This window comes from Coenobita brevimanus, chromosome 98 (genome assembly GCF_032717465.1).
Source record: "Coenobita brevimanus isolate Jiangsu-jjx chromosome 98, ASM3271746v2, whole genome shotgun sequence".
Lineage (NCBI taxonomy): Eukaryota > Metazoa > Arthropoda > Malacostraca > Decapoda > Coenobitidae > Coenobita > Coenobita brevimanus.
This window is the reverse complement of record NC_137051.1, coordinates 11,249,081-11,273,338: the sequence shown is the minus strand read 5'-3', so window position 1 is coordinate 11,273,338 and position 24,258 is coordinate 11,249,081. Positions and strand designations below refer to the sequence as shown.

At 42.1% G+C, this 24,258-nt stretch overlaps 1 protein-coding gene across 1 annotated transcript in view; it reads left to right on the top strand.

Moving 5' to 3' along the window:
• LOC145414237 (putative phosphorylase b kinase regulatory subunit beta) overlaps positions 1 to 24,258 on the top strand; it is a 286,779-nt gene that overhangs the window by 56,799 nt on the left and 205,722 nt on the right. The window contains exons 7-8 of the mRNA XM_080283817.1: positions 5,911 to 5,997; positions 20,026 to 20,136. Coding sequence (XP_080139943.1) covers positions 5,911 to 5,997; positions 20,026 to 20,136 — 198 coding nt within the window. The remainder of the gene's footprint in view (positions 1 to 5,910; positions 5,998 to 20,025; positions 20,137 to 24,258) is intronic.

The window sequence follows — 24,258 nt, the reverse complement described above, 5'->3', positions numbered from 1 at the left end:
ATAACACTCTCTCACTGGTGGCGCTGTTTTCTCGCAACATTAAAAATTAACAAGGCATTCTTAACTGCTCACAATTTACCAAAACAGTCATTCACCTCAAAACATACCGAGTATAATGAAAACATCCATTATTATGTCTTAGTAGCATTGCCATCTCCCAGTTACTATGGTGTGCATGTACGCACACACACACACACACACACACACACACACACACACACACACACAAATAAAAGAGAAGAAAATTCACGTGGAGCATTCAACACCTTAAGTACGTGTTCACTCAAGTGCATGTACTGCAGTGACTAAATGATGTGGCATGATGCAGCTAGTGTTACTCTAAAGCTCAAACTTGCTGCAACATAGTGCTCCAATTGTGATCACAGCATACCAGTTAGTTGGTGCGCTATTTAAAAAGTTTGGTTTCTTTTTAGACAGGTCTTGTAATGCTTGTGTGCAGAGACTAAGTTGTGATTCTGTGGTTGTGTTGTGAGAGGGGGGGGTTGTTGCAGAGGGTGAGGAGAATTGTGCTTAGTGTGACAGATGGGAGGAATGCTTGTGCATGTGTTGCATGTATCACACACCCTTGTACTTTGGTGTTATCTGGCATCTGTCACTGTAGTGCATGTGATTGGGATCTGTTCTTTGCAAAAAGTGTATTGAACCTATCTTCATGACAGTAATCAGATATTGCCAGCATTTCTGGGAAGTCAACTTTTGAACAGTCAGTGGTCACCACCAAGTTACTCACTGTATTAGTATTAATTAACCGTAATAAGTATACCATTTATGACCATGATGAAGAGTGTGGTGCACAAGACACATTGTGATAACTTGGAGAAGTTTGTGCTGAACCGTACTGGTACAGTAATTTTGTAAAGCACAGATCAGATCAGAATCAGCTGTATTCAATATGATATCAGTTATTAGATGATTTTCTGTTACAGTACTGTACTCTTCCTGCCCCAATATTAATTCAAATCTTGATTGCTGAATTGCAGTACTACACAATAGTTACTTTAAGTACCTGGCTGATGTTGCATTTCAGCATGGTTTTTTTTTTTTTTTTTTTTTTTTTTTTTTTTTGCCAGATGCCTCAATCCCGTTTGGGGTGGCCACAAACAAATCGCTTCCACGTCATCCTGTCCCCCGCCATTTCACTGGCCTCCTCCCAACTCACACCCCCCTCTCTCATATACCTCTCCACCCCATCCCTCCATCTCGTCCTCGGCCTCCCCCTCCCTCTTCCCCCCTCCACCTCACTCACATACACTCACTTCGTCAGTCTTTCACCCTCCATCCTTTCCACATGGCCAAACCACCTCAGTGTGTTCCTCATAATGCTTCCTATCACATCCACATCCACACCACAACGCTCCTTTATATCCTCATTCGTCAGCCTGTCTCTCCATGTGACTCCACAGGCTCCTCTTAAATAGCTCATTTCCACTGCTCTCACTCTTGACTTGTTTCCTTCCAACAATGTCCAAGTTTCACTTCCATACATTAGAGTTGGTATCACAATACTTTCATGTAGTAACTTTTTCACTTCCATGCTCACTTCCCTGTTTCTTATCACTGTTTTCAAAGAACCGGCAACCTTTCTTCCCTGCTGTACCCTTTCAAGCACTTCGCCCTCCAAACCTCCATCCTTACTCATCACACTACCCAAGTACTTAAACGTACTCACATTTTCCAATTCCTCACCATCCAACCTTGTTGTGCATTCACTGACTTCACCTCTCTCAACGACCATCACTTTACTCTTCCCTACATTCACCTATAGATTCCATTTCTTGCACACTCTCCCAAACTAATCCACCAAGCCTTGCAGCTCCCCTTAGTTTTCATTCAACAACACAGTATCATCTGCAAACAACAGTACAGGGAGTTTCCAAACACTATCCTCTCTCACCAGGGCCACTCCAACATCCACTACCCTACCTTGTACCTCTTTTATTACCCCATCCATGAACAGATTGAACAACCATGGAGACATGACACATCCCTGTTTCAACCCAACTTTCAAAGAGAAAAATTCACTTAGTTCACCATCCACACGCACTGCAGCCTTGGCACCATCATACATACTCTTCACAGCATTCAACAACTTTCCATCTACTCCATATATTCTTAATACTTTCCACAATCCTTGTCTATCCACCCTGTCATATGCTTTCTCCAAATCCATGAAAGCCGCATACAACTTCTGTCCCTTCTCTAGAAACTTTTCCACTAAAGATCTAAGAATGAATATCTGATCTACACAACCTCTTCCCTTCCTAAAGCCTCCCTGTTCTTCTCCAACTAATTCCTCTATTCTTTCTCTAACTCAGTCAATAAGTATCCTACCATACACTTTTCCTATTATTTACTAGGGCAATTAAGTTAAGTGAGAAAGGAACCAAATCTAAGTGTGGTATGAGGTGTGCAGTGTACAGTCAAACCTCCTTGATCATGGTTAATTAATTTGCCAAACTACTGTAATAGCTAAAATCCATGATAACCAAATAGTGTAATAAATGGGGTAATTGGTTTGGGGTGCACGAGTCTACACTCACTTTTTTTTACCTAATGCTTGAATATAAACCCCCCAAACAAGCCTTATTACGTAGCAAAGCAATAAACCGCTATACAGGAAATTAATTAATGCAGAAATAATGGTGTAGTCTCACTATACTGGCTATAATGATAAGAGTGTAACTTATGGGAAAGAGTTGTGAGGCCACAGTGAAGTTAATTCCTGACATCACCTTGTTATACCTCTGCTAGGATGTCCTTGTCATCAAGGCCTTCAGTCTGTGGATGAGATGATGGAAGCAGTATCCTCTGAGTCACTCTCAGAGTCACCCTCAGGAGCAGGAGCATGTCACCAACTGAAGAAATCTGTGATCTAACACTGCCATCATGCATTGATGTTGATGCAACAGAACTCCAGATACAGTGCCAAAGCATGAGCTGGTATTTGTTGGAGACTTCACCTCTAGCTACAGTTGGATCTTGGTCAATTACAAGTGTATTTTTTTCACCAGACTTGATCGGTTCAGTGAAGACAGCCATACTTAGGTCAGTAGGGTGAGTTTCATTATGGCTGACTACTTGCTCATCTCCTCATGCTGTATCATGTCACCAGTTGTTTTGCAGTGACAAGTGAAGGTTGAATGGGTTCCTTGATGTCATCTTCATTGGTTTCACTGAAGCCTTTTCTAGTGACTTGCCTTGCTTCAGCTACAGCGGCCTCTACTACTACTCTCATTGACAGAGGTTCCCCATTCACCTTAAATTGACGATCTCCTGGCAACCCTTCAAGCATATTGCACTGTGCTTGATAGATTGTTGCTTGTCACACATGATTCCAACTGTCAACCATCATATTTGCTTTTTTTTTTTTCCCCCATATGTTGAAGAATCTCCAGAATTTTCCTACTGTTTCTTCTTCTTCATTTTCTGGTTCAGCGTCCTGACCTTCATCACATTCACTTCCGTCTCTTCCGCCTCTAACTCGCGCAACTCTTCATATGTGTTTGTGGCTTTGCTTATCAAATGAAAGAGATTTCATGAGTAAGTTGCCTGTATGTTACCAATGATTTCTTGATCAAGTGGTTTTATAGGAGAAGTGGTGTTTGGTAGCAGAAAGACAACTTTGATATCAGGGTAACATAGGAGAATGACTAGGTGCATTGTTTAGCAATAAAATTATCTTGAAATTTGTGTTGTTTTCCTTTGCAGAATTCTTGCACTTCGTGTGCAAAATAAAGGTCAGACTGTATAAGTAACAGTGAAAAAGATATCCAAGCTTTTTGGATTGTCTTCCAGTTAACATCATGTTTATTCATGTAATCTCCCTTGTGTGCCCTGGGCTGTTTTCTCTGTACATCAGTGTTGGCTTCATCTTGCAAGTTCCTGTGGCATTTGTCGTGAACAGAACAGTAAACTTTTTTTTTTTTTTTTTTTTTTTTTGCTCGACTCTGGGCATAGGCCTCACAGCCTGCTCTCAAGGCCCAGTAGTCCTCCTACATATCATACACCACTACATGTCACCACTTCGGCGCTAACACCCACCGTCCATATTGAATACATGCTAGGGCTGTCTCATACAGGACTGGCGTATTGGTATTAGCGGTGGTACTTTTACGACATGTCAGCGGGTCTTCTGGTAGATTGGTAAAGTCTGCTTTACATGTAGTTCAAATCCTTAAACTGTTCCCTGCCCCAGCGGGGATTTGAACCCGGGTCCGGTAGGACCACAGGCCACCTCTCTACCGATTGAGCCACCGCCTCCCCTGCCCTTAACAGTTTTCCAGCTTCCCATCCATGCCAATTTTGCAGTAATAAAAGTTCTGGTTGGCATATTTTTTTCAATTGAAACATGTTCCATTAATATTAGAAATTGTTCTGGTGTGTAACTGCCTGTTTCCATAATGTTTTTCAATACCTGAAGGTACTCCTTTGTTTCTATTTTGTCAGGACTAGCCACTTCTGAGATTTTAATGCACTTTATCATATTATGAGCATTGAGTGAGTGCAACCAACTCTTAGAAGCAGTGAATGTTGGTGATTTGTAGACATTCAGTTTCCTGGCCAATGCAGTGTACTGTAGGTGTCCTTGGCTATTTGATGATGTCATGTAATTCCACTGCTATGTGTTGTTTAGCTTGCTTCTCAAGATACCATGAAAAAAGTTGTTCTGTCTTCACCAGTAGCAGATTGACACTCTTTTTAGCATTGTTTCATTTCATGCATGCTTTCTGTGTTTTTATTTATTCTTTCTTTAGATAAATGCTCCATATGGTGGATTTATTAACGTAATTTTTTTTTTTTTTTTTTTTTTTTTTTTCTTCCCTATCACCCGTACAATCTTGTATTTTTATGCACACCTCAACTTTTCTCTCTTCGTTTTCACACTGCCACTAGACGAGGGTCTTTTAGTGTATGGGAGGATGGGATGTCTGTCCTGGTCAGGAATAATTCAGAGTTGTGTACAAAGCCAGGCAAGGTCATTGTTCAGCTGTTACCTTGAATGATTGATGGTAGACTGGGACTGACCACTTCCTTAACATGATAGCTGCTACCTACTTCTTGTGTTGGAAAACTTGTAGCTGCTACATACTGTACATCATATGAGCATTTTTTTTTTTTTTTTTTTTTTAAATGGGCGCGTTTATAATGTCATTTGGCATCTCAACCGAGCTATTTCCATCACCACGTGCGCGTCCTGCCATCACCCACTAGTATGGAGGGGAGAGGTCAGATGTGCAGCTTCATTACTTCACCACAGCTGAACTAAGGTAGGTAATAAACTCATATATGTTTTTCCTATACTTTTCCATGCACTATTTCATTTCATATGAAAAAAAATTATTTTTGAGAAATTTTTTCTCGTTTTTTGTGGCACATGGGGGGTAGACCAGGAAACCTAATGCAGCTGTTGTTGGGTTAAATTCGTGGCTTATAGAGCAGCCCAGTGAGAATCACAGCCACCTTGCCCAATGAGAACATGACTTCTTAGTTAGAGTGACATTGGTAGTCTCTGGGGATGGTTGGCAAGCAGTACTCCTGTGCAATCTTTGAATTTTCTAGAATTTTCTCGTAGCCTAACAACAATGAAGGGCGATTTTAGGTTTTGCATTTTTTTGTATGGAAATTATTTAGAAAAATTGCAGAAACAAAACCAGCAGTCAAGGAAGTCTGACTGTACTGTAGTTTTGCAAGTATCAGACCCGTCGAGCTAGTGAATGTAGGGTTTTACAAGTTTTAAAACCCACCATTTAAAAAAATATATATATATTTATGACAGAATTAAACTGAGGAGTGTCAAATTGTGAGAGATTCAGTGTTCTCTTAGATGTATGTAGTAATGTAACATTGAGTAGAGAAGAAAGTCCTTGTAAACTAATAACTGCTCACCAGAATGTGGATGCAAGCCTTCTGTGTGCCATCTCCTTCCCTGCCTTTGCCACCCATGACCAGATGCTCTACAGCAAGACCAGATCACAGGTGAGGATATTTCATTCTTTTGGTAGTAGAGTATTTACTGTAGCAGTATTTGTCCACTATTAAGCTTCCTGTGTAAGTATAATGGAGGTATCTCTTAGTGTTGTGTTAAGAGAATTATTTAACTTCTCCCCATCATTAATGATAATGGTCAGGTAGCAGTTGCATCCAAAGGCAATGAGCCTGTGTAAGTTTTTCAATCTGTTTTTTTTTTTTTTTTTTTTTTTTTTTTTTTTAAACTGCTGCCAGATTTCTTTACTCTGCCTGGGTGAGAGTGACTCATGGTAAAGTGGTGTAGAAAAGAATATCAGAAGACCGGAAGAAATAAAAGGAAGAACAACAGAGGAAATGTGGCAGAAAATTTCTGAAGCACACTATTGAGAAAATGATCTTGATTTGCAACTTTCATTTTTTACTGAGCTACTTTTCTTAAAAAAGCAATTTAAAATCATAAACTGAGGAAATGTCAGTCATACTTCTCTGTAATGACAGTACAGTGATCCTTTGGTTATAGCAGTCTTTGTTATCACTATGAGAAAAATATGCACTCCTGCTGTTATAGCACATTTTTCGGCTCCAAAGCATCGTGATCATGCACCTGAGCTGGGCTGAACCTGAGACTCTCAGACATTCTCTTATCTCATCAGCCCATGACATTATCACATGAGTGAGTTGTTTTCATTGATGAGGACCTTTTAACTGTGAATACTGACTTTTCATTGGCCTCCACCATCACAATTGAGGTAGAAGAAGAGTTTTATGAAATGTTGCTCACTCCCTGCAATTGTGAACAGTAATATTCGGGTCAAATGCGTGCCGATACTGTATTTTCTATTATACAAATTGTAATGCTAATTTTTGTGCTTCATAATCTCTTAACAGAGTGACATCATTATGAATAGAATGCTCAAATGATTTCAAAGGCACAGAAGTAGTATACACACCTGTTGTTATCATAATGTCAGACTTTCTAAAATTGTCTTGTTTCTTTTTTGAAGGTTCCAGCATGCTTGCATGTGTCAGCCTTTGTCACCAAATGGTGGTTCACCATGCTGCTTGATCTCTGGCAGTCTCCCCATTCGGTCCCTTAACCCCTAGGCACTGGGCAAGGGTATACCTTTCTATGCCCAAGAACTGTGTTATTTTCAGGAAAATCAGTTTTCCCCCCAGTATTTTTTTTTTTTTTTCATCACAAATCAATCACAAATGACAAAAAACACATAAAAAGCACATACTTATTCTCTGTTGGCGATTTGGAGGTGGTGGTGTGGTGTGAGGGAGCCGGTGTGTGGCAGCTGGACTGAGCATGTTCAAGGTCGCGGTGGTGTGTTAGCGGTTTTGGTGGAGGGAAGAGGGATGATTACCTCGTGCCAGAATAAGTGTTGATTGTGTCTTTGTTTCTCTCACTAATCCACAATGCCATATGAACACAATATTACAACTAAAATAGCAAAAAAACACAAGAAAGTAACTAATAAAGATTGGCTTATTTTATGTTTTCCATGATACTTATTTTCTAACAAAATTATGTCTTTTTAGGTATTCACTGTTATTTACACCTTATTTCAATTTTTTTAGTAATTCTTGACAGTATGGTACGCCCTAAAAGCTGGCTGTGGTCAGTACAAGTGTACTCAAGCACCCATACACTCTCCCCCACACCCCTCAGGACCCCCTAGTAACCCTCCCCACCAACCCACCCCATCCCTCCCCACCCCACCCCTCATGACCCCTACCCCCTACCCTGAACCAGTATCAGCTGGTTCCAAGGCCACACACTCTCTACTCCCTCCACCACAGCCCTCCTCACTGCTGGGCTGCCCTCCCACCCCTCCCCCACCCACACCTCCACCCCCTCCCCTGGCCAGCCAGCGTTACCCCATGCACCAGCCATGCCGGGACAATACTCTAACTCCATATGGTGTGCTACTAAGTTCAAACATGCCCGCGAAAAATTAAAATGGCATATGACTTAGACCTTAGGCCTCTACCAACACGTCATATGACGTGGACCGGCGCCTAGGGGTTAACTCTGAGGTCATACTTAATGACTTAGTCCCACGTCTTTTTCAGTTTGCCCCTCGCAACCTCACCCCCCAGTGTTAACACTTCTCACCTTCTTCACCCAATTATCATCCCCCATCCTCTCCAAATACCCAAACCACCTCAATCTTCCACTCCTTTTCACAACACCAATACACTCGTGCCCCATCTTGCCTCTCAGGTCATCCATTGTAAACCTAGCCCCTCCAGGCCTTGCACCCAGGGATGCACTGCACATCCACATAATCTTTATCATTTCTGTATGTTCAAGCCTGCGAATCGTTTCGTTTCGTTTCGTTTTTGAAGGCTCCAACGTGCCCTGATGTGTTGGCCTTGGTCACCTAATGGTGGTTGTCCATGCTGTTCGATCTGTGGCAGCCTCCCTGTTCAGTCCCATAACCCTGAGGTCACACTTAACCCCTTAACAGTGGGGCGTCACTTTCGTGACGCTTGGGAGCAAGGGATCATACCGCAGGGCGTCGCTTTTGTGATTCTGTGTTATTTTGAATTCACCTGGGCTTCCAAGTGGGGGCTTGTATCATCTATCAGTACTGCCAATGTCCAACACTAGTCAGCACTCCTAATCTCATCTGTACTCCCATCCATTGTTGACAATTTAGCCATTTCTCCCTGTTCTTGACTCCCCTCCCTACCCCCCCTCCATTACCCTATCCTCTCGCCTGCCCGGCCGTGCTACGCTAAGTAAATCTTCCCTGGAATTTTTCACTGATTTCATCCACTGAAATAAGCCCTATCTCCTATTCCTATACCAAATAATATATACAAGAAAGAAATAAGGTAAGTGAGAGTGCCATACACCTGGAATTGGCTAATTATCACCTGACAACACCTCACGTGCACTCGTTCGCTAATTTTCGGTTTTTTTCCCCTTGAAATATGCCGTATAATCTATTTTCGTAATAAATATACATATAAGGAGGGAAGGGAGAAGCCTAAGTGAGATTTACATTCACCTGGAACTACCTAATTTATACTGTATTGTCTAAATTTCCTGCCAATCATTTCAGTGCTAGACATAGCTGTTTCAAGAGCTAACATTGGTAGCTCTGAATATCCCCTAAGTAGGCCTCTAATCTATTTTCGTAATAAATATACAAGTAAGGAGGGAAGGGAGAAGCCTAAGTGATATTTACATTCACCTGGAACTACCTAATTTATAATGTATTGTCTAGATTTCCTGCCAATCATTTCAGTGCTAGACATAGCTGTTTCAAGAGCTAACATTGGTAGCTCTGAATAACCCCTAAGTAGGCCTCCACCCCGGCCCTCTGTTATCAGTTTACTCTCATCTTCCGAAGTGAGGGTACGTGTGTTTCTTCTTGCTGACTTCAAGGACTTTTTCACCCCCATGCAAAGGGCCCTGTGACCTTTACCCCCTACTAAACCTCGTGTGGAAAGAGGTAAAGGGCTGACAATTGATAAAAGAGTGACTACGATCTTTCTATTGAGTAAAACAGTGCAAGTGGAATTGTAAATAATGTGTAAATAATGTGTAAACAGCAAGTGAAAGTAATGAATGTAAATATACGTGAACAATGGAAAATAGTTTTATAAGTTAATTCAAGTGACAGTGCATAACACAGTGTAAATAAAATAGAAATGTAAATAACGTAAATAAAATAGGGAACGTAAATAGAAATGTAAATGAGTAGTATTATAAGAATACGAGTATATACCCTAGGAGTAATGAAAGTGAAAGTTTCACTCTAGCATGTCTGAATACTATGAGTTATGAGAGTGAAGATGAAAGTGACATTCACTCTCAATGCTAGTATACAGGACGAGAAAGTGAATGCTATGTATTTTACTGAAAGAAATTGAATCCCTACAGTGACAATAAACTAATACTACTGAAGGAAACTTATGGATAAAGACTGTAGATATATATAAGTGTTATATAGTAATAGAAATATAAAGTGTGAGAGGTTTTATGAATAATAAATGACAGAGTACCAAGAGCGAACTAGTGCCAGTGCGATGATCAGACGCGCTCGTAATTTCCATTGCTTTCACAGTGTTTTTTTTTTTTTGAGTATGGATCCCAAACTACTTGAAAATTGTAGAATAGTGTTTATAGTGTTTGTATCTGGCTGTGGTAATCATTTTACGGGTTGTCGGGAAGTGTAAAGTGGAGACTTAGTTACCCTACTTCAGAGGTCTCCACAAGTCCTATGGTAACCGACGAAGGCTCAACAATCATTCCAGGAGAAAGCTGAAGGTATGTGCCATAAGCATATGTAATTTTATTATTCTAGGACTAATAACTGATTTTTGGCAAATATTTTTTGAGAGTCTGTCGGAGCCCAAATAACCCCGCGGGACACGCAAGTCATTGGTAAACAAGCCCGCGGTGTAGGGGTTAATGACCTCGTCCCCCTTCTTTTTCGGTCTACCTCTTGCAACCCCACCCCCAATATTAATGCTTCTCACTTTTATTGCACCCAGTTATCATCCCCCATCCTCTCCACATGCCCAAACAACCTCAGTCTACCTCTCCTCATCACAGCACCAGTACACTCCAGCCCATCCTACCTCTCAACCCTTCCATCGTAAACCCAACCCCCCAGGCCATTCTCACAGGGATGCACTGCACATCCACGTAATCATTGTCATTTCTGTATGTTTGGGGCTGCGAATATCCTCTTCTTTTCCTGCCCAGGTCTCACTGCTGTGCTGCATTACACTCCTATCACATGCTGCATACAAAGACCCCTTAGCATGTAGGGAGAGCCCTCTCAGTGTCAGGAGAGAAGACAGCTTCCTGAACTTCCTCCAACGACTTCTCACCCTAGCCACGGAGCTACTCCAGCCCCCCTCCTCCAGCACATAACGTCTCCCAAATAACAACTCTTCCACACACTCTAGAGACTCACCAGCAAGTTCAATCCTTTCACGCCAGACAATCTCCACCTGCTCTCCCCGACACGCCGCACACATAAACTCAGTATTATCTCGTACACAGCCTCTAATACCACTACATCTCTTATGCACCCACTTATCAAAAACATTGCACAGCATGGAATTACTTCCCACACCTTTGTGGCAAATTGCACATGGCCACTCTCCCTCTTCTTTGACAGTACTGCCACAAACCCTAAATACCATCACTTTTGTCTTATCTGCATTTACTCATAATCCCTTGTGCCCCATACCATCTCTCCACTTCTCAAATCTTTCCTCCACCTCCCTCCCATTCTCTGCAATCAACACCAAATCATCAGCTTACACCATCTCCCACAGGAGTCCATTTCTGAAGTCATGTGAGAGGGCTTCAAGTACCTTGATAAACAACAAGTGACTCAAAACTGACCCCTGATGCACACCAACATTCACAGCAAACTCATCACTCAAATCTTCATTCACTCTTACCTGAGTGCGAGCACCTACATACATGGTCATAACCACCCTAACCAGCCACTTCTCCATCCCAAGCTTGCTCATTGCACACTTCACCACCTCTTTAGAGACTATGTCAGAGGCTTTCTCCAAATCAGCAAAAACAAAGTACATTTCCCTTTTCTTTCCTTTATATTTTTTGTGAATCTGTCGAACAGTGAATATGGCATCAGTGGTTCCCCTGCCTGACATAAACCCCTAACTGCATTTCATCAATATTCATTCTTTTTCTGATCATACCTTCTAGAACTCTCTCTCTTACCTTCATTATCTGACATAAAAGCTTTTTACCTCTTTAATTTCCTCTTTCCAGGGCATCACCCTTCCCCTTGTACACATTTACAATTACTCTCTTCATCCAATTGTCTGGGACAACACACTCATATATAATCGTATTAATCTGGTCAGTGACTAACCTCATTCCTATATATCCTGAGGCCTTCAACATTTCAGCAGTCAACCCAGACACACCTGCTGCCATCCCTACCTGCATCCTGCTTATTGCCTCCCTCACAGTAGCAGCATCAATCATAGGCCAGGGGTCAAACACTGGATCTGCTGGCTCCGAATTTTCCATGTTCCAGTCAAAGTCCCCATTCAACAACCTCGTATAATGCTGTCACCATGTATCTTTAATATCCCTACCATTCACCACTACCTATCCTTCATTATTCTTCACACACTGCTCACCTATGATGTCCCATTTTTCCCTCTTCATCTGATTTGCCTCCTTAAATATCATATTCTTCCTTTCCACATAATTTATGTTATCAGATAAAAGTCTTTGTGACTCAGACTTTGCCCTGAAAACTTCTTTTCTAGCCCTATGATTGGCAGCCAAGTACTCCTTTTTGTTACCACCCTTCTTCCGTTTTTGGAAAAACCTTCTTTTCTCCTTAACTGCTACTTCTGCACCTTCATCCTACCACCAAGTTACTTCATGTCTTGGTGGGCCTCTTGTCCAACCACATACTGCATCAGTAACTCTTAAGAGGTTGTTCTTGAGGGCTCTGTACTGTTTTAAAAAATTTAGTATAAGCAAATATTCTTACTTTACAGTAATGTTGGGATATAGTGTGTGTGTGTGTGTGTGTGTGTGTGTGTGTGTGTGTTTATTTTTTGCGAGGACCAAAGTAGTTTGCATAATTTCTGATAGATTGCAAAATCAGCAGGAAATATTGTATAATATACAACAAAAAACAAGTGAAATGTTTTATTGTTTTCTATCTATCTATTGCCAGACGCCTCAATCCCGTTTGGGGTGGCCACAAACAAATCACCTCCAAGTCGCCCTGTCCCCTGCCATTTCACTGCCCTGCTCCCAACTCACACCCCCCTTTCTCATATACCTCTCCACCCCATCCCTCCATCTCATCATTTTTATTATATTAGAAATGTCTTTCTAGGTTAAATCCCTTCAAATAGCTGTTTTTACACCATTCTGGCCAGACAGGTGAGTGAAAATGTATGTGAAGATATGAGTAGTGAGTTTGGTAGGTCACTGGGGAACTCTGTATCAGTTACTATGGGTAAGGCGTGCCTCGCGGCAACTGGCATCCACGTGCAAACAACCCTGAAACATAATAACACTTTTTGCATTCCACACTCATTTGTAAAGTGAAGTGCCTCAGTGGATACCAGTCATGGAAGTAAGCTTTTGATTTGACTGTGGTAATTATGTAGAGTAAGCTGAACTGACACTGTAATATTTAAGGGTAAACTTAACTAAAAGAACGAGCAATGTTACGCTAAGTGTCGTATTTACAAGAACAGAAGTTGATGGTTAGGAATGGTTAATTGTGAAAATTTCATATTCACAGATAAAATACTTTGATAAGAATGTGGGGTCACAAAGTTAGTTATGAACAATATGAGAGAAAAAGGTCATCTGGGTCATTGATGTAAACATTGCTGATCCAGTCCCTCCAGTATGTTTAGGGGTTATTATTTGGGTATTAGGCTAGGATAAATTAGGTTAGATATTATTAGATTTGGATTAATTAGGTTAAAATATGAAAATTTAGGTTAGATTAGATGCGGATGGTGTGTGCACCCATCATCCACTTAATTGGTGTGGTGGTACCCTATTTCAGGGTGACTCTGCATTGAATGGCAAGCTGAATGGTTTCCTGTAAACCAGGAAATCATTTAGTATGCTGGGTGGTAAACTTATATCCAACCAAAATGTGCTCCAAAAGTGTCAACAAGTGGGTTGGCGGAGGGTTGGTGCCACTCTCCAGAATACAACTAACTAAAAGTACAGATGAGAATCCTTGGACCAGGATAGACAGACAGGTGGTGACCAGGGAGCGGACAAAGGATGTGGTACGGATTGCAACATGGAATTTAAGGGGTGTGAATGATGAGGTGAAGGAGAGAGAGATTGTCCAGGTGCTTCAGGGTGCAAAAGTAAATGTATGTGGATTAACTGAGACTAACAGGAGTAATGAGAGTTTGAGAGAGTGCAGGAGTAGGTGAGAATGGGAGGGCAAAAGAGGGTGTATGCATTGTCGTATTCAAGAGATGGAAGGAGAATATAAAGGAATATGGATCAGGTGGTTCAGGGATTATGTGGGTGAGATTGAAAGTAGGAATACAAACATGGGTGATTGTGTGTGAGTATGCACCAACGCAAGATCATGCAAGCACAGTGAAAGAAAAGTCATGGGCAAATGTGGAAGTATGCATGGAAAAGTTTGAGAGGAATGAGATAGTGTTTTTGATTGGAGATATGAATGGGAAAGTAGAGAATGCGAAGGTGGATGAAGTAGTTGGTGAGTGGGGTGTGCCTGCAGAAGAGGATGAGAATGGCAGTGCTCTAGTGGACATTTGTGCAGAGAGGGGGATGGTGATGTCCAATACCCTCTTTAAGCACAAAATGATCCACAGGTATATGTGGCAAGTGATGAGAAGGGAGGGTTGTGAACTGACTAAGTGGAAGGTATTGATTGATTCTGTGTGTGTGGATGAGAGAATGAGAAGGTATGTAATGGATCCAAGAGCATACAGATGTTGAGGGAGTCGACTTTCTGACCACCATATGGTGGTGGTGAGAGTCAAGGTTCAAGTGCAATGGAGAAGGGAAGGACAGGAGGAAGTGGTCCAGACAAGTAGGGTAGAAAGATTGCAAGAAGATGGAAAAAAAGAATATAAGAAGGAAGTGGAGGAGCAATTGGGTAAATATGATTTGGAACAGATGGGGGAGATGGAAGGAGTGTGCAAGACATTCACAGAAGAAATCTTTGCAGTGTGTGGGGTGGTGCGCTGGGTGAAGAGAAGATGAAAGGGGGTGCAAGGAACAGCATGGTTGAAGGAAGAGGTGAGACAAGCTGTGGCACTAAAGAAAAAAGCATATGGTGAGTGGATGGGAAGCAGAGGCATGGAAGAAGTTGAGAGCCAGGAAAGAGAGTTATATGTAGAGAGGAAAAGAGAGATGAAAAGATTATTTAGAGAGAGCAAGAAGAGAATGGATGGGGAATTTGGAAGGAATTTTATTGTAAAGTGCAGGGAATGTAAGAAAATGTTCTTGAAGGAGATAAAGTGAGTTAGACAGGATGATAAAGAATTTAGTAGGGGAATCTATCTATAGCCCGACGCCCTAATCCTGCAAAGGGTGGCCGCGGACAAAACGCCTCCAAGTCGCTCTGTCACCCACCATTTGACTACCCTCCCCCCAGCTCACCCCCCCTCCCTCATATACCTCTCTACTCCATCCCTCCACCTCATCCTCAGTCTACCCCTCCCTCTCCCTCCTTCCACTCACCTACATACACCCTCTTAGTCAGTCTTTCATTCTCCATTCTCTTCACATGTCCAAACCACCTCATTGTATTTTTCCTAATCTTCTCAACCACATCCACATCCACCCCACAACGTTCCTTCCCTTCTTCATTCGTCAACCTGTCTCTCCACGTCACTTCACATGCTCCTCTCAAGTAACTCATTTCCACTGCTCTCACTCTTGACTTGTTCCCCTCTTGCAAGGTCCATGCCTCACGTCAGGGTAGGGATCACAGTACTAACATGCAGTGACTTCTTAACTTCCATGCTCACTTCCCTATTTCTCATCACTGCTTTCAGTGTACCAACAACCTTCCTTCCCTGCTGTACCCTTTCATGCACTTCATCCCCCAAAGTTCCATCCTTACTCATCACACTACCCAAGTACTTGAATGCACTCACATTCTCCATATCCTCACCATCCAACCTCACTGCACACTCTGTGACTTCATTCCTCTCAAACACCATAACTTTACTTTTGTTTACATTAACTTTCAGATTCCTCCTCCTACACACTGTCCCAAATTCATTCACCAAACCTTGCAACTCCCATTCATCTTCACTCAACAATACTGTATTATCAGCAAACAGCAACACCAGAATCTTACAGATCTCACCCTCATTCATTAGAGCCACCCCCACATCTACTGCCCTACCTTGCGCCTCCTTTACAACCCCATCCATGTATATATTAAACAGCCATGGAGACATCACACAACCCTGTTTCAGTCCCACATTGAGATCAAAGAACTCACTCAGCTCACCATCCACTCGCACCGTAGCCCTAGCTCCCTCGTACATACTCTTCACAGCACTCAACAATTTCCCCTCCACTCCATATATTCTTAATACCTTCCACATACCTTGCCTATCTATTCTGTCATAAGCTTTCTCCAAGTCCCTGAAGGCAGCATACATTTTCCTTCCCTTCTTTAGATACTTCTCTACTAAACATCTTAGAACAAATATCTGATCTACACACCCTTTTCCCTTCCTAAATCCCCCTTGTTCTTCTCCAACTAGCTCCTCTGTCATATGCCTAACCCTATCAATGAGTATTCTACCATATATTTTACCAGTCACACTAAGAAGGCAAATACCCCTGTGATTACCACATACTTCTCTCTCCTCTTTTCCTTTGTATAAAGGAACAATTATACCTGATTTCCAGTCCTCTGAAACCCTTCCCTCTTCCCAAGCCAATCTACACAACTTCCATATCCACTCCACAACAATCTTACCCCCATACCTAAGCATTTCACCACACACTCCATCAATTCCTGGGGCCTTTCCCAACTTAATCTTCTTCATCGCTTCCACTACTTCCGCCCTACTGATCTCTTCCTCCCTCCTCTCATCTCTTCTTCTCCCAGCCATTCCCCATCCACTTATACTTGCACTGCTCTCACTCTCTACATTCAACAAATCCTCAAAGTGCTCTTTCCATCTCCTCAGTTTCTCTCTCTTCACCAACAATCTATTATTCCTCTCTTTCACTCCCCTACTATTTCCCCTTTCACACCGCCTTACTTTCTTTATCTCCTTCCAAAACAATTTCTTACTCTCCCTCCATTTCACACTCAGATTCCTCCCAAACTCTTCTTCCACTTTCTTCTTACTCTCCTTCACCAGTCTCTTAACCTCCCTTCTCCTGCTCACATATACCTCTCTCTTCTCTCTCTCATCTTCTCCCCTACCTCTACTTGCTGACCATTCACTATATGCCTTCTTCTTTTGTTCCACAGCTCATTTCACCTCATCATTCCACCATACTGTCCCATGCACACCCTTGCATCTCCTCCTCACTCCACAAACCGCCTCACACGCTGCGTCTATCTCTTCCATGAATATCTTACATATGTCTTCCACCCGTTCCATCTGCTCTAGCTCATACCTTCCCAACCTTTCTTCCACTATGATCTTATACTCTGTCATTTTCTCACTATCTTGCAATTTCTCCACTCTTCTACAGGAGCTGCTTCCCCCTGTCTTCCCCTTCATCTCCTCACCCACTTTCCTTGCAGCTCTACCTTGGCCATCACTAAGTGATGGTCTGAGACTCCATTCCCCCACCCTCTCCACACTCTTGCATTCAACACTTGTCTTCTCATTCGTTCATCCACACACACGTAGTCTGTCATTGCCTTTCGTTCAACAAGTTCACCATCCATCCTCCTCATTACTCTCCATGTATACCGGTGGATCATCTTATGACAAAAGTAGGTGTTGGCTATTGCCAACCCCATACAAGCACAGATGTCCACCAAAGCACTACCATTCCCATCTACTTCAGCTGGCACACCCCACTGACCAACCACTCCATCCACTCGTACATTCCCAACTTTTGCCATTCATGTCTCCAATCAACAGCACTCTCTCGCTCCTCTCAAACTTGTCCATACATGCTTCTACTCTCGCCCAAAACTCATCTTTCACTCTTGCCACTCGATCCTCTGTCGGGGAATGAAAGATGAAAATGGTAGATTGATATTGGAGAAGGGAGAAAAAGTGAGCAGATTGAGAGAACACTTTATGGAACTGTTAAACATAGAGAATGAATGTACTGTAAATGTAAGTGGCTGGGGAATGGCTAGGAGAAGGGGGGAAGCAAGAAGGGAGGAAGAGATCAGTAGGATGGAAGAAGTGAAGCAAATCAAAATAGGGAAAGCCCTGGAACCAATGGAGTGGGTAGTGAAATGCTGAAGCATGGGGGAGAGTAGTAGAATGAATATGGAAGATGTGCAGATTGGCCTGAGAGGAAGATAGGTTCATGTAGGATTGGAAGTCAGATACAATTATTCCCCTGTGCAAAGGAAAAGAGGAAAAAGAAGTGTTTGGTAATCATAGGGGCATTTGTCTTCTTAGTAAGTATGTGGTAGGATAGTTATTGACAGAGTTAGGGAAAAACAGAGAAATTAGTTGTAGAAGAACAGGGAGGTTTTTGGAAGGGAAGAGGTTGTGTAGATCAAATATTCATCCATACGTCTTTAGTGGAAAAGTTTCCAGAGAAGGGAAAGAAGTAGTATGTGGCCTTCACAGTTTTGGAGAAAGCATGTGACAGAGTGGATGGACAAGGAATGTGCAAAATATTAAGAATATGTGGAGTAAATGGGAGTTGTTGAATGTCATGAAGAGTATGTATGAGGTTGCTAAGGCTGCAGTGCATTTGGATAGTGAACAAAGTGAATTTTTCTGTCAGAATGTAGGATTGGAACTGGGATGTCATGTCTCCATGGCTGTACAGTCTGTGTATGGATGGGGTTATAAAAGAGGTACAGTACAATGTAAGGCAGTGGGTGTTGGAGCGGCCCTTATAAGAGAGGGCAGCGTTTGGAATCTTCCTGTACTGTTGCAGATGATACTGTATTGTTAAGTGAAGACAAAGGGGAACTGCAGTGCTTAGTGAATGAGTTTGGGAGAGTTTGTAAGAAATGAAATCTAAAAGGTGATTGTGGGGAAATGCAAGTTATGGTCATCAAGATATGTGAAGTCACTGAATATAGTGAGGCTGGAGGATGAGGAAATGGAAAATGTGAGTGCATTTAAGTACAGTACTTGGGTTAGTGTTAGTATGATGAGTAAGGATGGGAGTTTGGAGAATGAAGTGCTTGAAAGGGTACGACAGGGAAGAAAGGTTTCTGGTTCATTGAAAGCAGTGATAAGAAATAAGATCATGAGCATGGAGGTAAAGAAGTTGCTGCATGATTGTATCATGATGCCTCTTCTAACGTATGGAAGCGAAGTTTGGACCTCTTTGGAAGGACACGAGTCAAGAGTAAGAGAAGTGGAAGTGAGTTATTTGAGAGGAGCATGTGGAGTTACATGAAGAGACAGACTGACAAGTGAGGAAGTGAAGGAGCATTGTGGTGTGGATGTGGATGTAATAGAAAGCATCAGAAGAAATACATTGAGGCAGTTTGGCCATTTGGAGAGGATGGAGAATGAAAGACTAACAAGGAGAGTGTATGTGAATGAGGTGGAATGGGGAGGAGAAGGCTAAGGATGAGATGGAGGGATGGAATGGAGGGGTATATGAGAGATGGGGGTGTGAGCTGGGGAGAGGGCAGTGAAATGGCAGGGGACAGGGCGACATGGAGGCGATTTGATTGTGGCCACCCCTTACGGTATTAAGGCATCTGGCAATAGGTTGATAGATAGATTAGGATGCATTAAGTTAGGTATGGGTAGACTAGAATAAACGAGGTTTGGTTAAGTTAGAATAATTTGGGTTAGGTTTGGATAAATCAGCACCGAGTAGGTTAAATTAGTGCCGAAATGGAGTTTGTAGATGGCTCTTAACATGGCATCCATCTGCCTTTGGCACCATTGTGATGGTAAAGACACTGCATCAGCTGTTCACTCAGGTGTTTTCACTGCATCAGCTGTTTAATCAGTTGTTCCCAAGTTTTTAGTTCACTTAGTCCTTTGGTTAGTTAAAGTACAATTCAGTTCAGTATCAGAGAATAAACACATTTAGATGACTTTGTTAACTTCTGTTGGTCTCATACAGAACCAAACCCTGCTTTCTGTGGCTTCATGCAGAACCTAACCATATTTTCTCTAGCCTGACACAGAACCTAACCCTACTTTCTCCATCAAATTACATGTATATACATAATGAAAAATGTTTTGTGAACATTTTTAGAACTTATCTCTCATTATGTTCCAGCCTTACTGTATTGAGACTCCACAGGCATATAAGTAAATCTGTTTCATTACTCTTTAACTGTGTATTAGACTGTACTGTACTTTTTTTTTTTTTTTTTTAATGTGACATAATACCTCTCATAGATCATCAGTTCACTCGAAGGCAAATATGGATTCAAGAGATTCCATAGGGATGGTTTTGGCACTGCACTGGAAGACAGGAAGAGGAGGTACTACAATATTGCTGAAACAAAGGTGTGTGCATTTAAGTCGGTGGACTATTAGTTGCATAATAAAATATTGCACTGCCCAGTATTTGTGCATTCTGAGCTGTTTGATATTCATTTTTTAATAATAAATTATTTGATTAAGAACCATTAAGTACTGTTATTTTTTCCCCCTTTTGTGATATAGGGATTGTGCTGTCTTTGCAGTTTAAATTAAATATTTATATCCAATATGTTTATGGGATTGTGCAGTCTTTGCAGTTTAAATTAAATATTTATATCCAATATGTTCATGTTTTACAGTGCACTTCCCCAATTCTGAAATGGTCAGGATCATGAGGCTTTTGAAAGTTACCATAAAATTTTCTGAAAAGCTTGAAAATTTACATTGCCATGTATATCTATCTATCTATCTATTGCCAGACGCCTCAATCCCATTTGGGGTGGCCACAAACAAATCGCTTCCACCTCACCCTGTCCCCCGCCATTTCACTGCCATGCTCCCAGCTCACACTCCCCTCTCTCATATACCTCTCCACCCCATCCCTCCATCTCATCCTCAGCCTCCCCCTCCCTCTTCCCCCCTCCACCTCACTCACATACACTCTCCTCGTCAGTCATTCACCCTCCATCCACTCCACATGGCCAAACCACCTCAGTGTATTCCTTCTAACACTTCCTATCACATCCACACCACAACGCTCCTTTATATCCTCATTTGTCAGCCTGTCTGTCCACGTGACTCCACAGGCTCCTCTTAAATAACTCATTTCCACTGCTCTCACTCTTGACTTGTGTCCTTCCAACAACGTCCAAGCTTCACTTCCATACGTTAGAGTTGGTATCACAATACTGTCATGTAGTAACTTTTTCACTTCCATGCTCACTTCCCTGTTTCTTATCACTGCTTTCAAGGAAGCAGCAACCTTTCTTCCCTGCTGTACCCTTTCAAGCACTTCACCCTCCAAACTTCCATCCTTACTCATCACATTACCCAAGTACATAAACGTACAGTACTCATATTTTCCAGTTCCTTACCATCCAACCTCGCTGTACATTCACTGACTTCACCTCTCTCAAAGACCATCACTTTACTGTACACTACATTCACCTTTAGATTCCGTTTTTTACACACACTCCCAAACTCATCCACCAAGCCTTGCAGCTCCCCTTCGTCTTCACTCAACAACACAGTATCATCTGCAAACAACAGTGCAGGGAGTTTCCAAACACTACCCTCTCTCACCAGGGCCACTCCAACATCCACTACCCTACCTTGTACCTCTTTTATTACCCCATCTATGTACAGATTGAACAACCATGGAGACATGACACATCCCTGTTTCAACACAACCTTTAAAGAGAAAAATTCACTCAGTTCACCATCCACACGCACTGCAGCCTTAGCACCATCATACATACTCTTCACAGCATTCAGCAATTTCCCATCTTCTCCATATATTCTTAATACTTTCCACAATCCTTGTCTATCCACCCTGTCATATGCTTTCTCCAAATCCATGAAAGCCGCATACAACTTCTTTCTCTTCTCTAGAAACTTTTCCACTAAAGATCTAAGAATGAATATCTGATCTACACAACCTCTTCCCTTCCTAAAGCCTCTCTGTTCTTTTCTAACTAATTCCTATGTTCTTTCTCTAACTCTTTCAATGAGTATCCTACCATACACTTTTTCTATTATACTAAGAAGACAAATGCCCCTATGATTACCACACACTTCTTTTTCCCCTTTTCCTTTGTACAAGGGAATAATTATACCTGACTTCCAATCCTCCGGGACTCTACCTTCCTCCCAGGCCAATCTGCACATCTTCCACATCCATTCTACTACTATCTTTCCCCCATGCTTCAGCATTTCACCACACACTCCATCAGTTCCTGGGGCTTTCCCCAATTTAACTTTCTTCATTGCTTCCACAACTTCTATCCTACTGATTTCTTCCTGTCTTCTCACCTCCCTCCTTCTCCCAGCCATTCCCCAGCCACTTATACTCCCATTACTTCCATCCTCTATGTTCAACAATTCCTTAAAGTGTTCTCTCCATCTACTCACTTTTTCTCCGTTCTCCACTAGTAATCTACCATTCTTATCTTTCACTCCCCTACTAATTTCACTTCCACCCTGTCTTACTCTCTTCACCTCTTTCCAGAACATTTTCTTACAGTCCCTCCACTTGACACTCAAATTCCTTCCAAATTCCTTATCTACTTTCTTCTTACTCTCTCTTACTAATCTTTTCACCTCTCTCTTTCTTTCTATATATAACTCTCCTTTCTGCCTCTCAACTGTTTCTCATCCATTCATTGTATGCTTTCTTCTTTTGTGCCACAGCCTGTCTCACCTCTTCATTCCACCACGTTATTCGTTGCACCCCCCACCGTCTTCTCTTCATCCCACACACCACATCACATGCTGCACATATTTCTTCTGTGAATATCCTGCACACACCTCCCACATCCCCCATCTGCTCCAATTCATATTTACCCAATCGTTCCTCCACTTCTTTCTTATATTCTGCCTTTTTCTCATCCTCTTGTAACCTTTCCACTCTCCTTGCAAATACTTCTTCTTCCCGTCCTTCCCTTCTTCTATTTCCCCATCTTATTTGGATCTTAATTCTGGCCACCACCAAGTAGTGGTCAGAAAGTCCACTCCCCCAACCTCTATAAGCTCTTGCATCCATTACACATCTTCGCATCCTTTCATCCACACACACGTAATCAATCGTTGCCTTCCTTTCATTCAGTTCACTACCCACCTTTCTCATCACTCGCCATGTATACCTGTGGATCATTTTGTGCCTGAAGAGGGTATTGGCTATCACTAACCCCCTCCCAACACAAATGTCCACTAATGCACTGCCATTCTCATCTATCTCAGCAGGCACACCCCACTCACCAACTGTTCCATGCACCTTCACATTCCCTACTTTACCATTCATATCACCGATCAAAAACACTCTCTCATTCCTTCCTAACTTTTTCATGCACACTTCCACATTTGTCCAGAACTTTACAGTACTCTCACTGTGCTTGCATGATCTTGCGTTGGCGCATACACACACACAGTCAGCCACATTTTTATTCCAACTTTCAGCCATACCCACACAATCCTTGACCCAACTGATCCATACTCTCTTATGCTCTTCTTCCATCTTTTACTCACAACTATACACACTCCTTCTTTTGCCCTCTCATTCTCACCTACTACTGCACATATACCCCATCCATACTCCCATTCTCTCACACTCTTACCCCTCCATTTAGTTTCAGTTACTCCACATACATCCACTTTCGCACCCTGAAGCACCTGGACAATCTCTCTCTCTTTCACCTCATCATTCGCACCTCTTACATTCCATGTTCCGATTACCATGTCCTTTGTCTGGTCCTTGGTCATCATTGTTTGGTCAGTCCTTGTCCGAGGTTTAATGTTTGTCTTTTTAGTTAGTTGTTTTCCAGGGAGGGACACTAACCCTCCGCCAACCCTTTTAGTCACCTTGTACAACAACCAGGGATACTGGGGGAGTATTCTTGAAAAAACCGCTACATATACATTGGCACTGAACCATGCCTTATCTTTTCCTTCAGTATTTACTGTATCCACGCTTCAGTTTATCATCTCATCGTAATGATTTTAGTAAGATATAGCATGCAAGCAAAATTTCACTGCATATTCATGTATTAACCCATTAGTAACTTCCATGACCAGTTTCCTCCAGATGCTTCCATCATCACAATATCTAAGTACACCTTTTTCTTGTTTTTCTTTTTTTCTTTAAATGAGGCTGGTCACCATTGTCTTAAATGTCAGAACTGAGTAATCCAGCCCAGGACCCCTGTGCTCATATAAGGCAAAATGTTATTGATGCTGCTGCTGCTGATGACTAATACAATACCATTCACAGATAAACTTTGGCAACTCTGCACTTACCCTGCCACATACAGTAATCCCTGTACTTTCCGGACTCCCCACTTACCGGTCGTTGTGGGCCTGGATCTTCGGAACCCAAAAATGGCCAACAAAAGAAAAAAATACCCCCCAAATCTGAATTTTTTCCCACCTGTAATTTGAAATTGCAGCGCGGCACCAAACAGCTGTTTACATCACGGCCCCTTCACCGCTTTC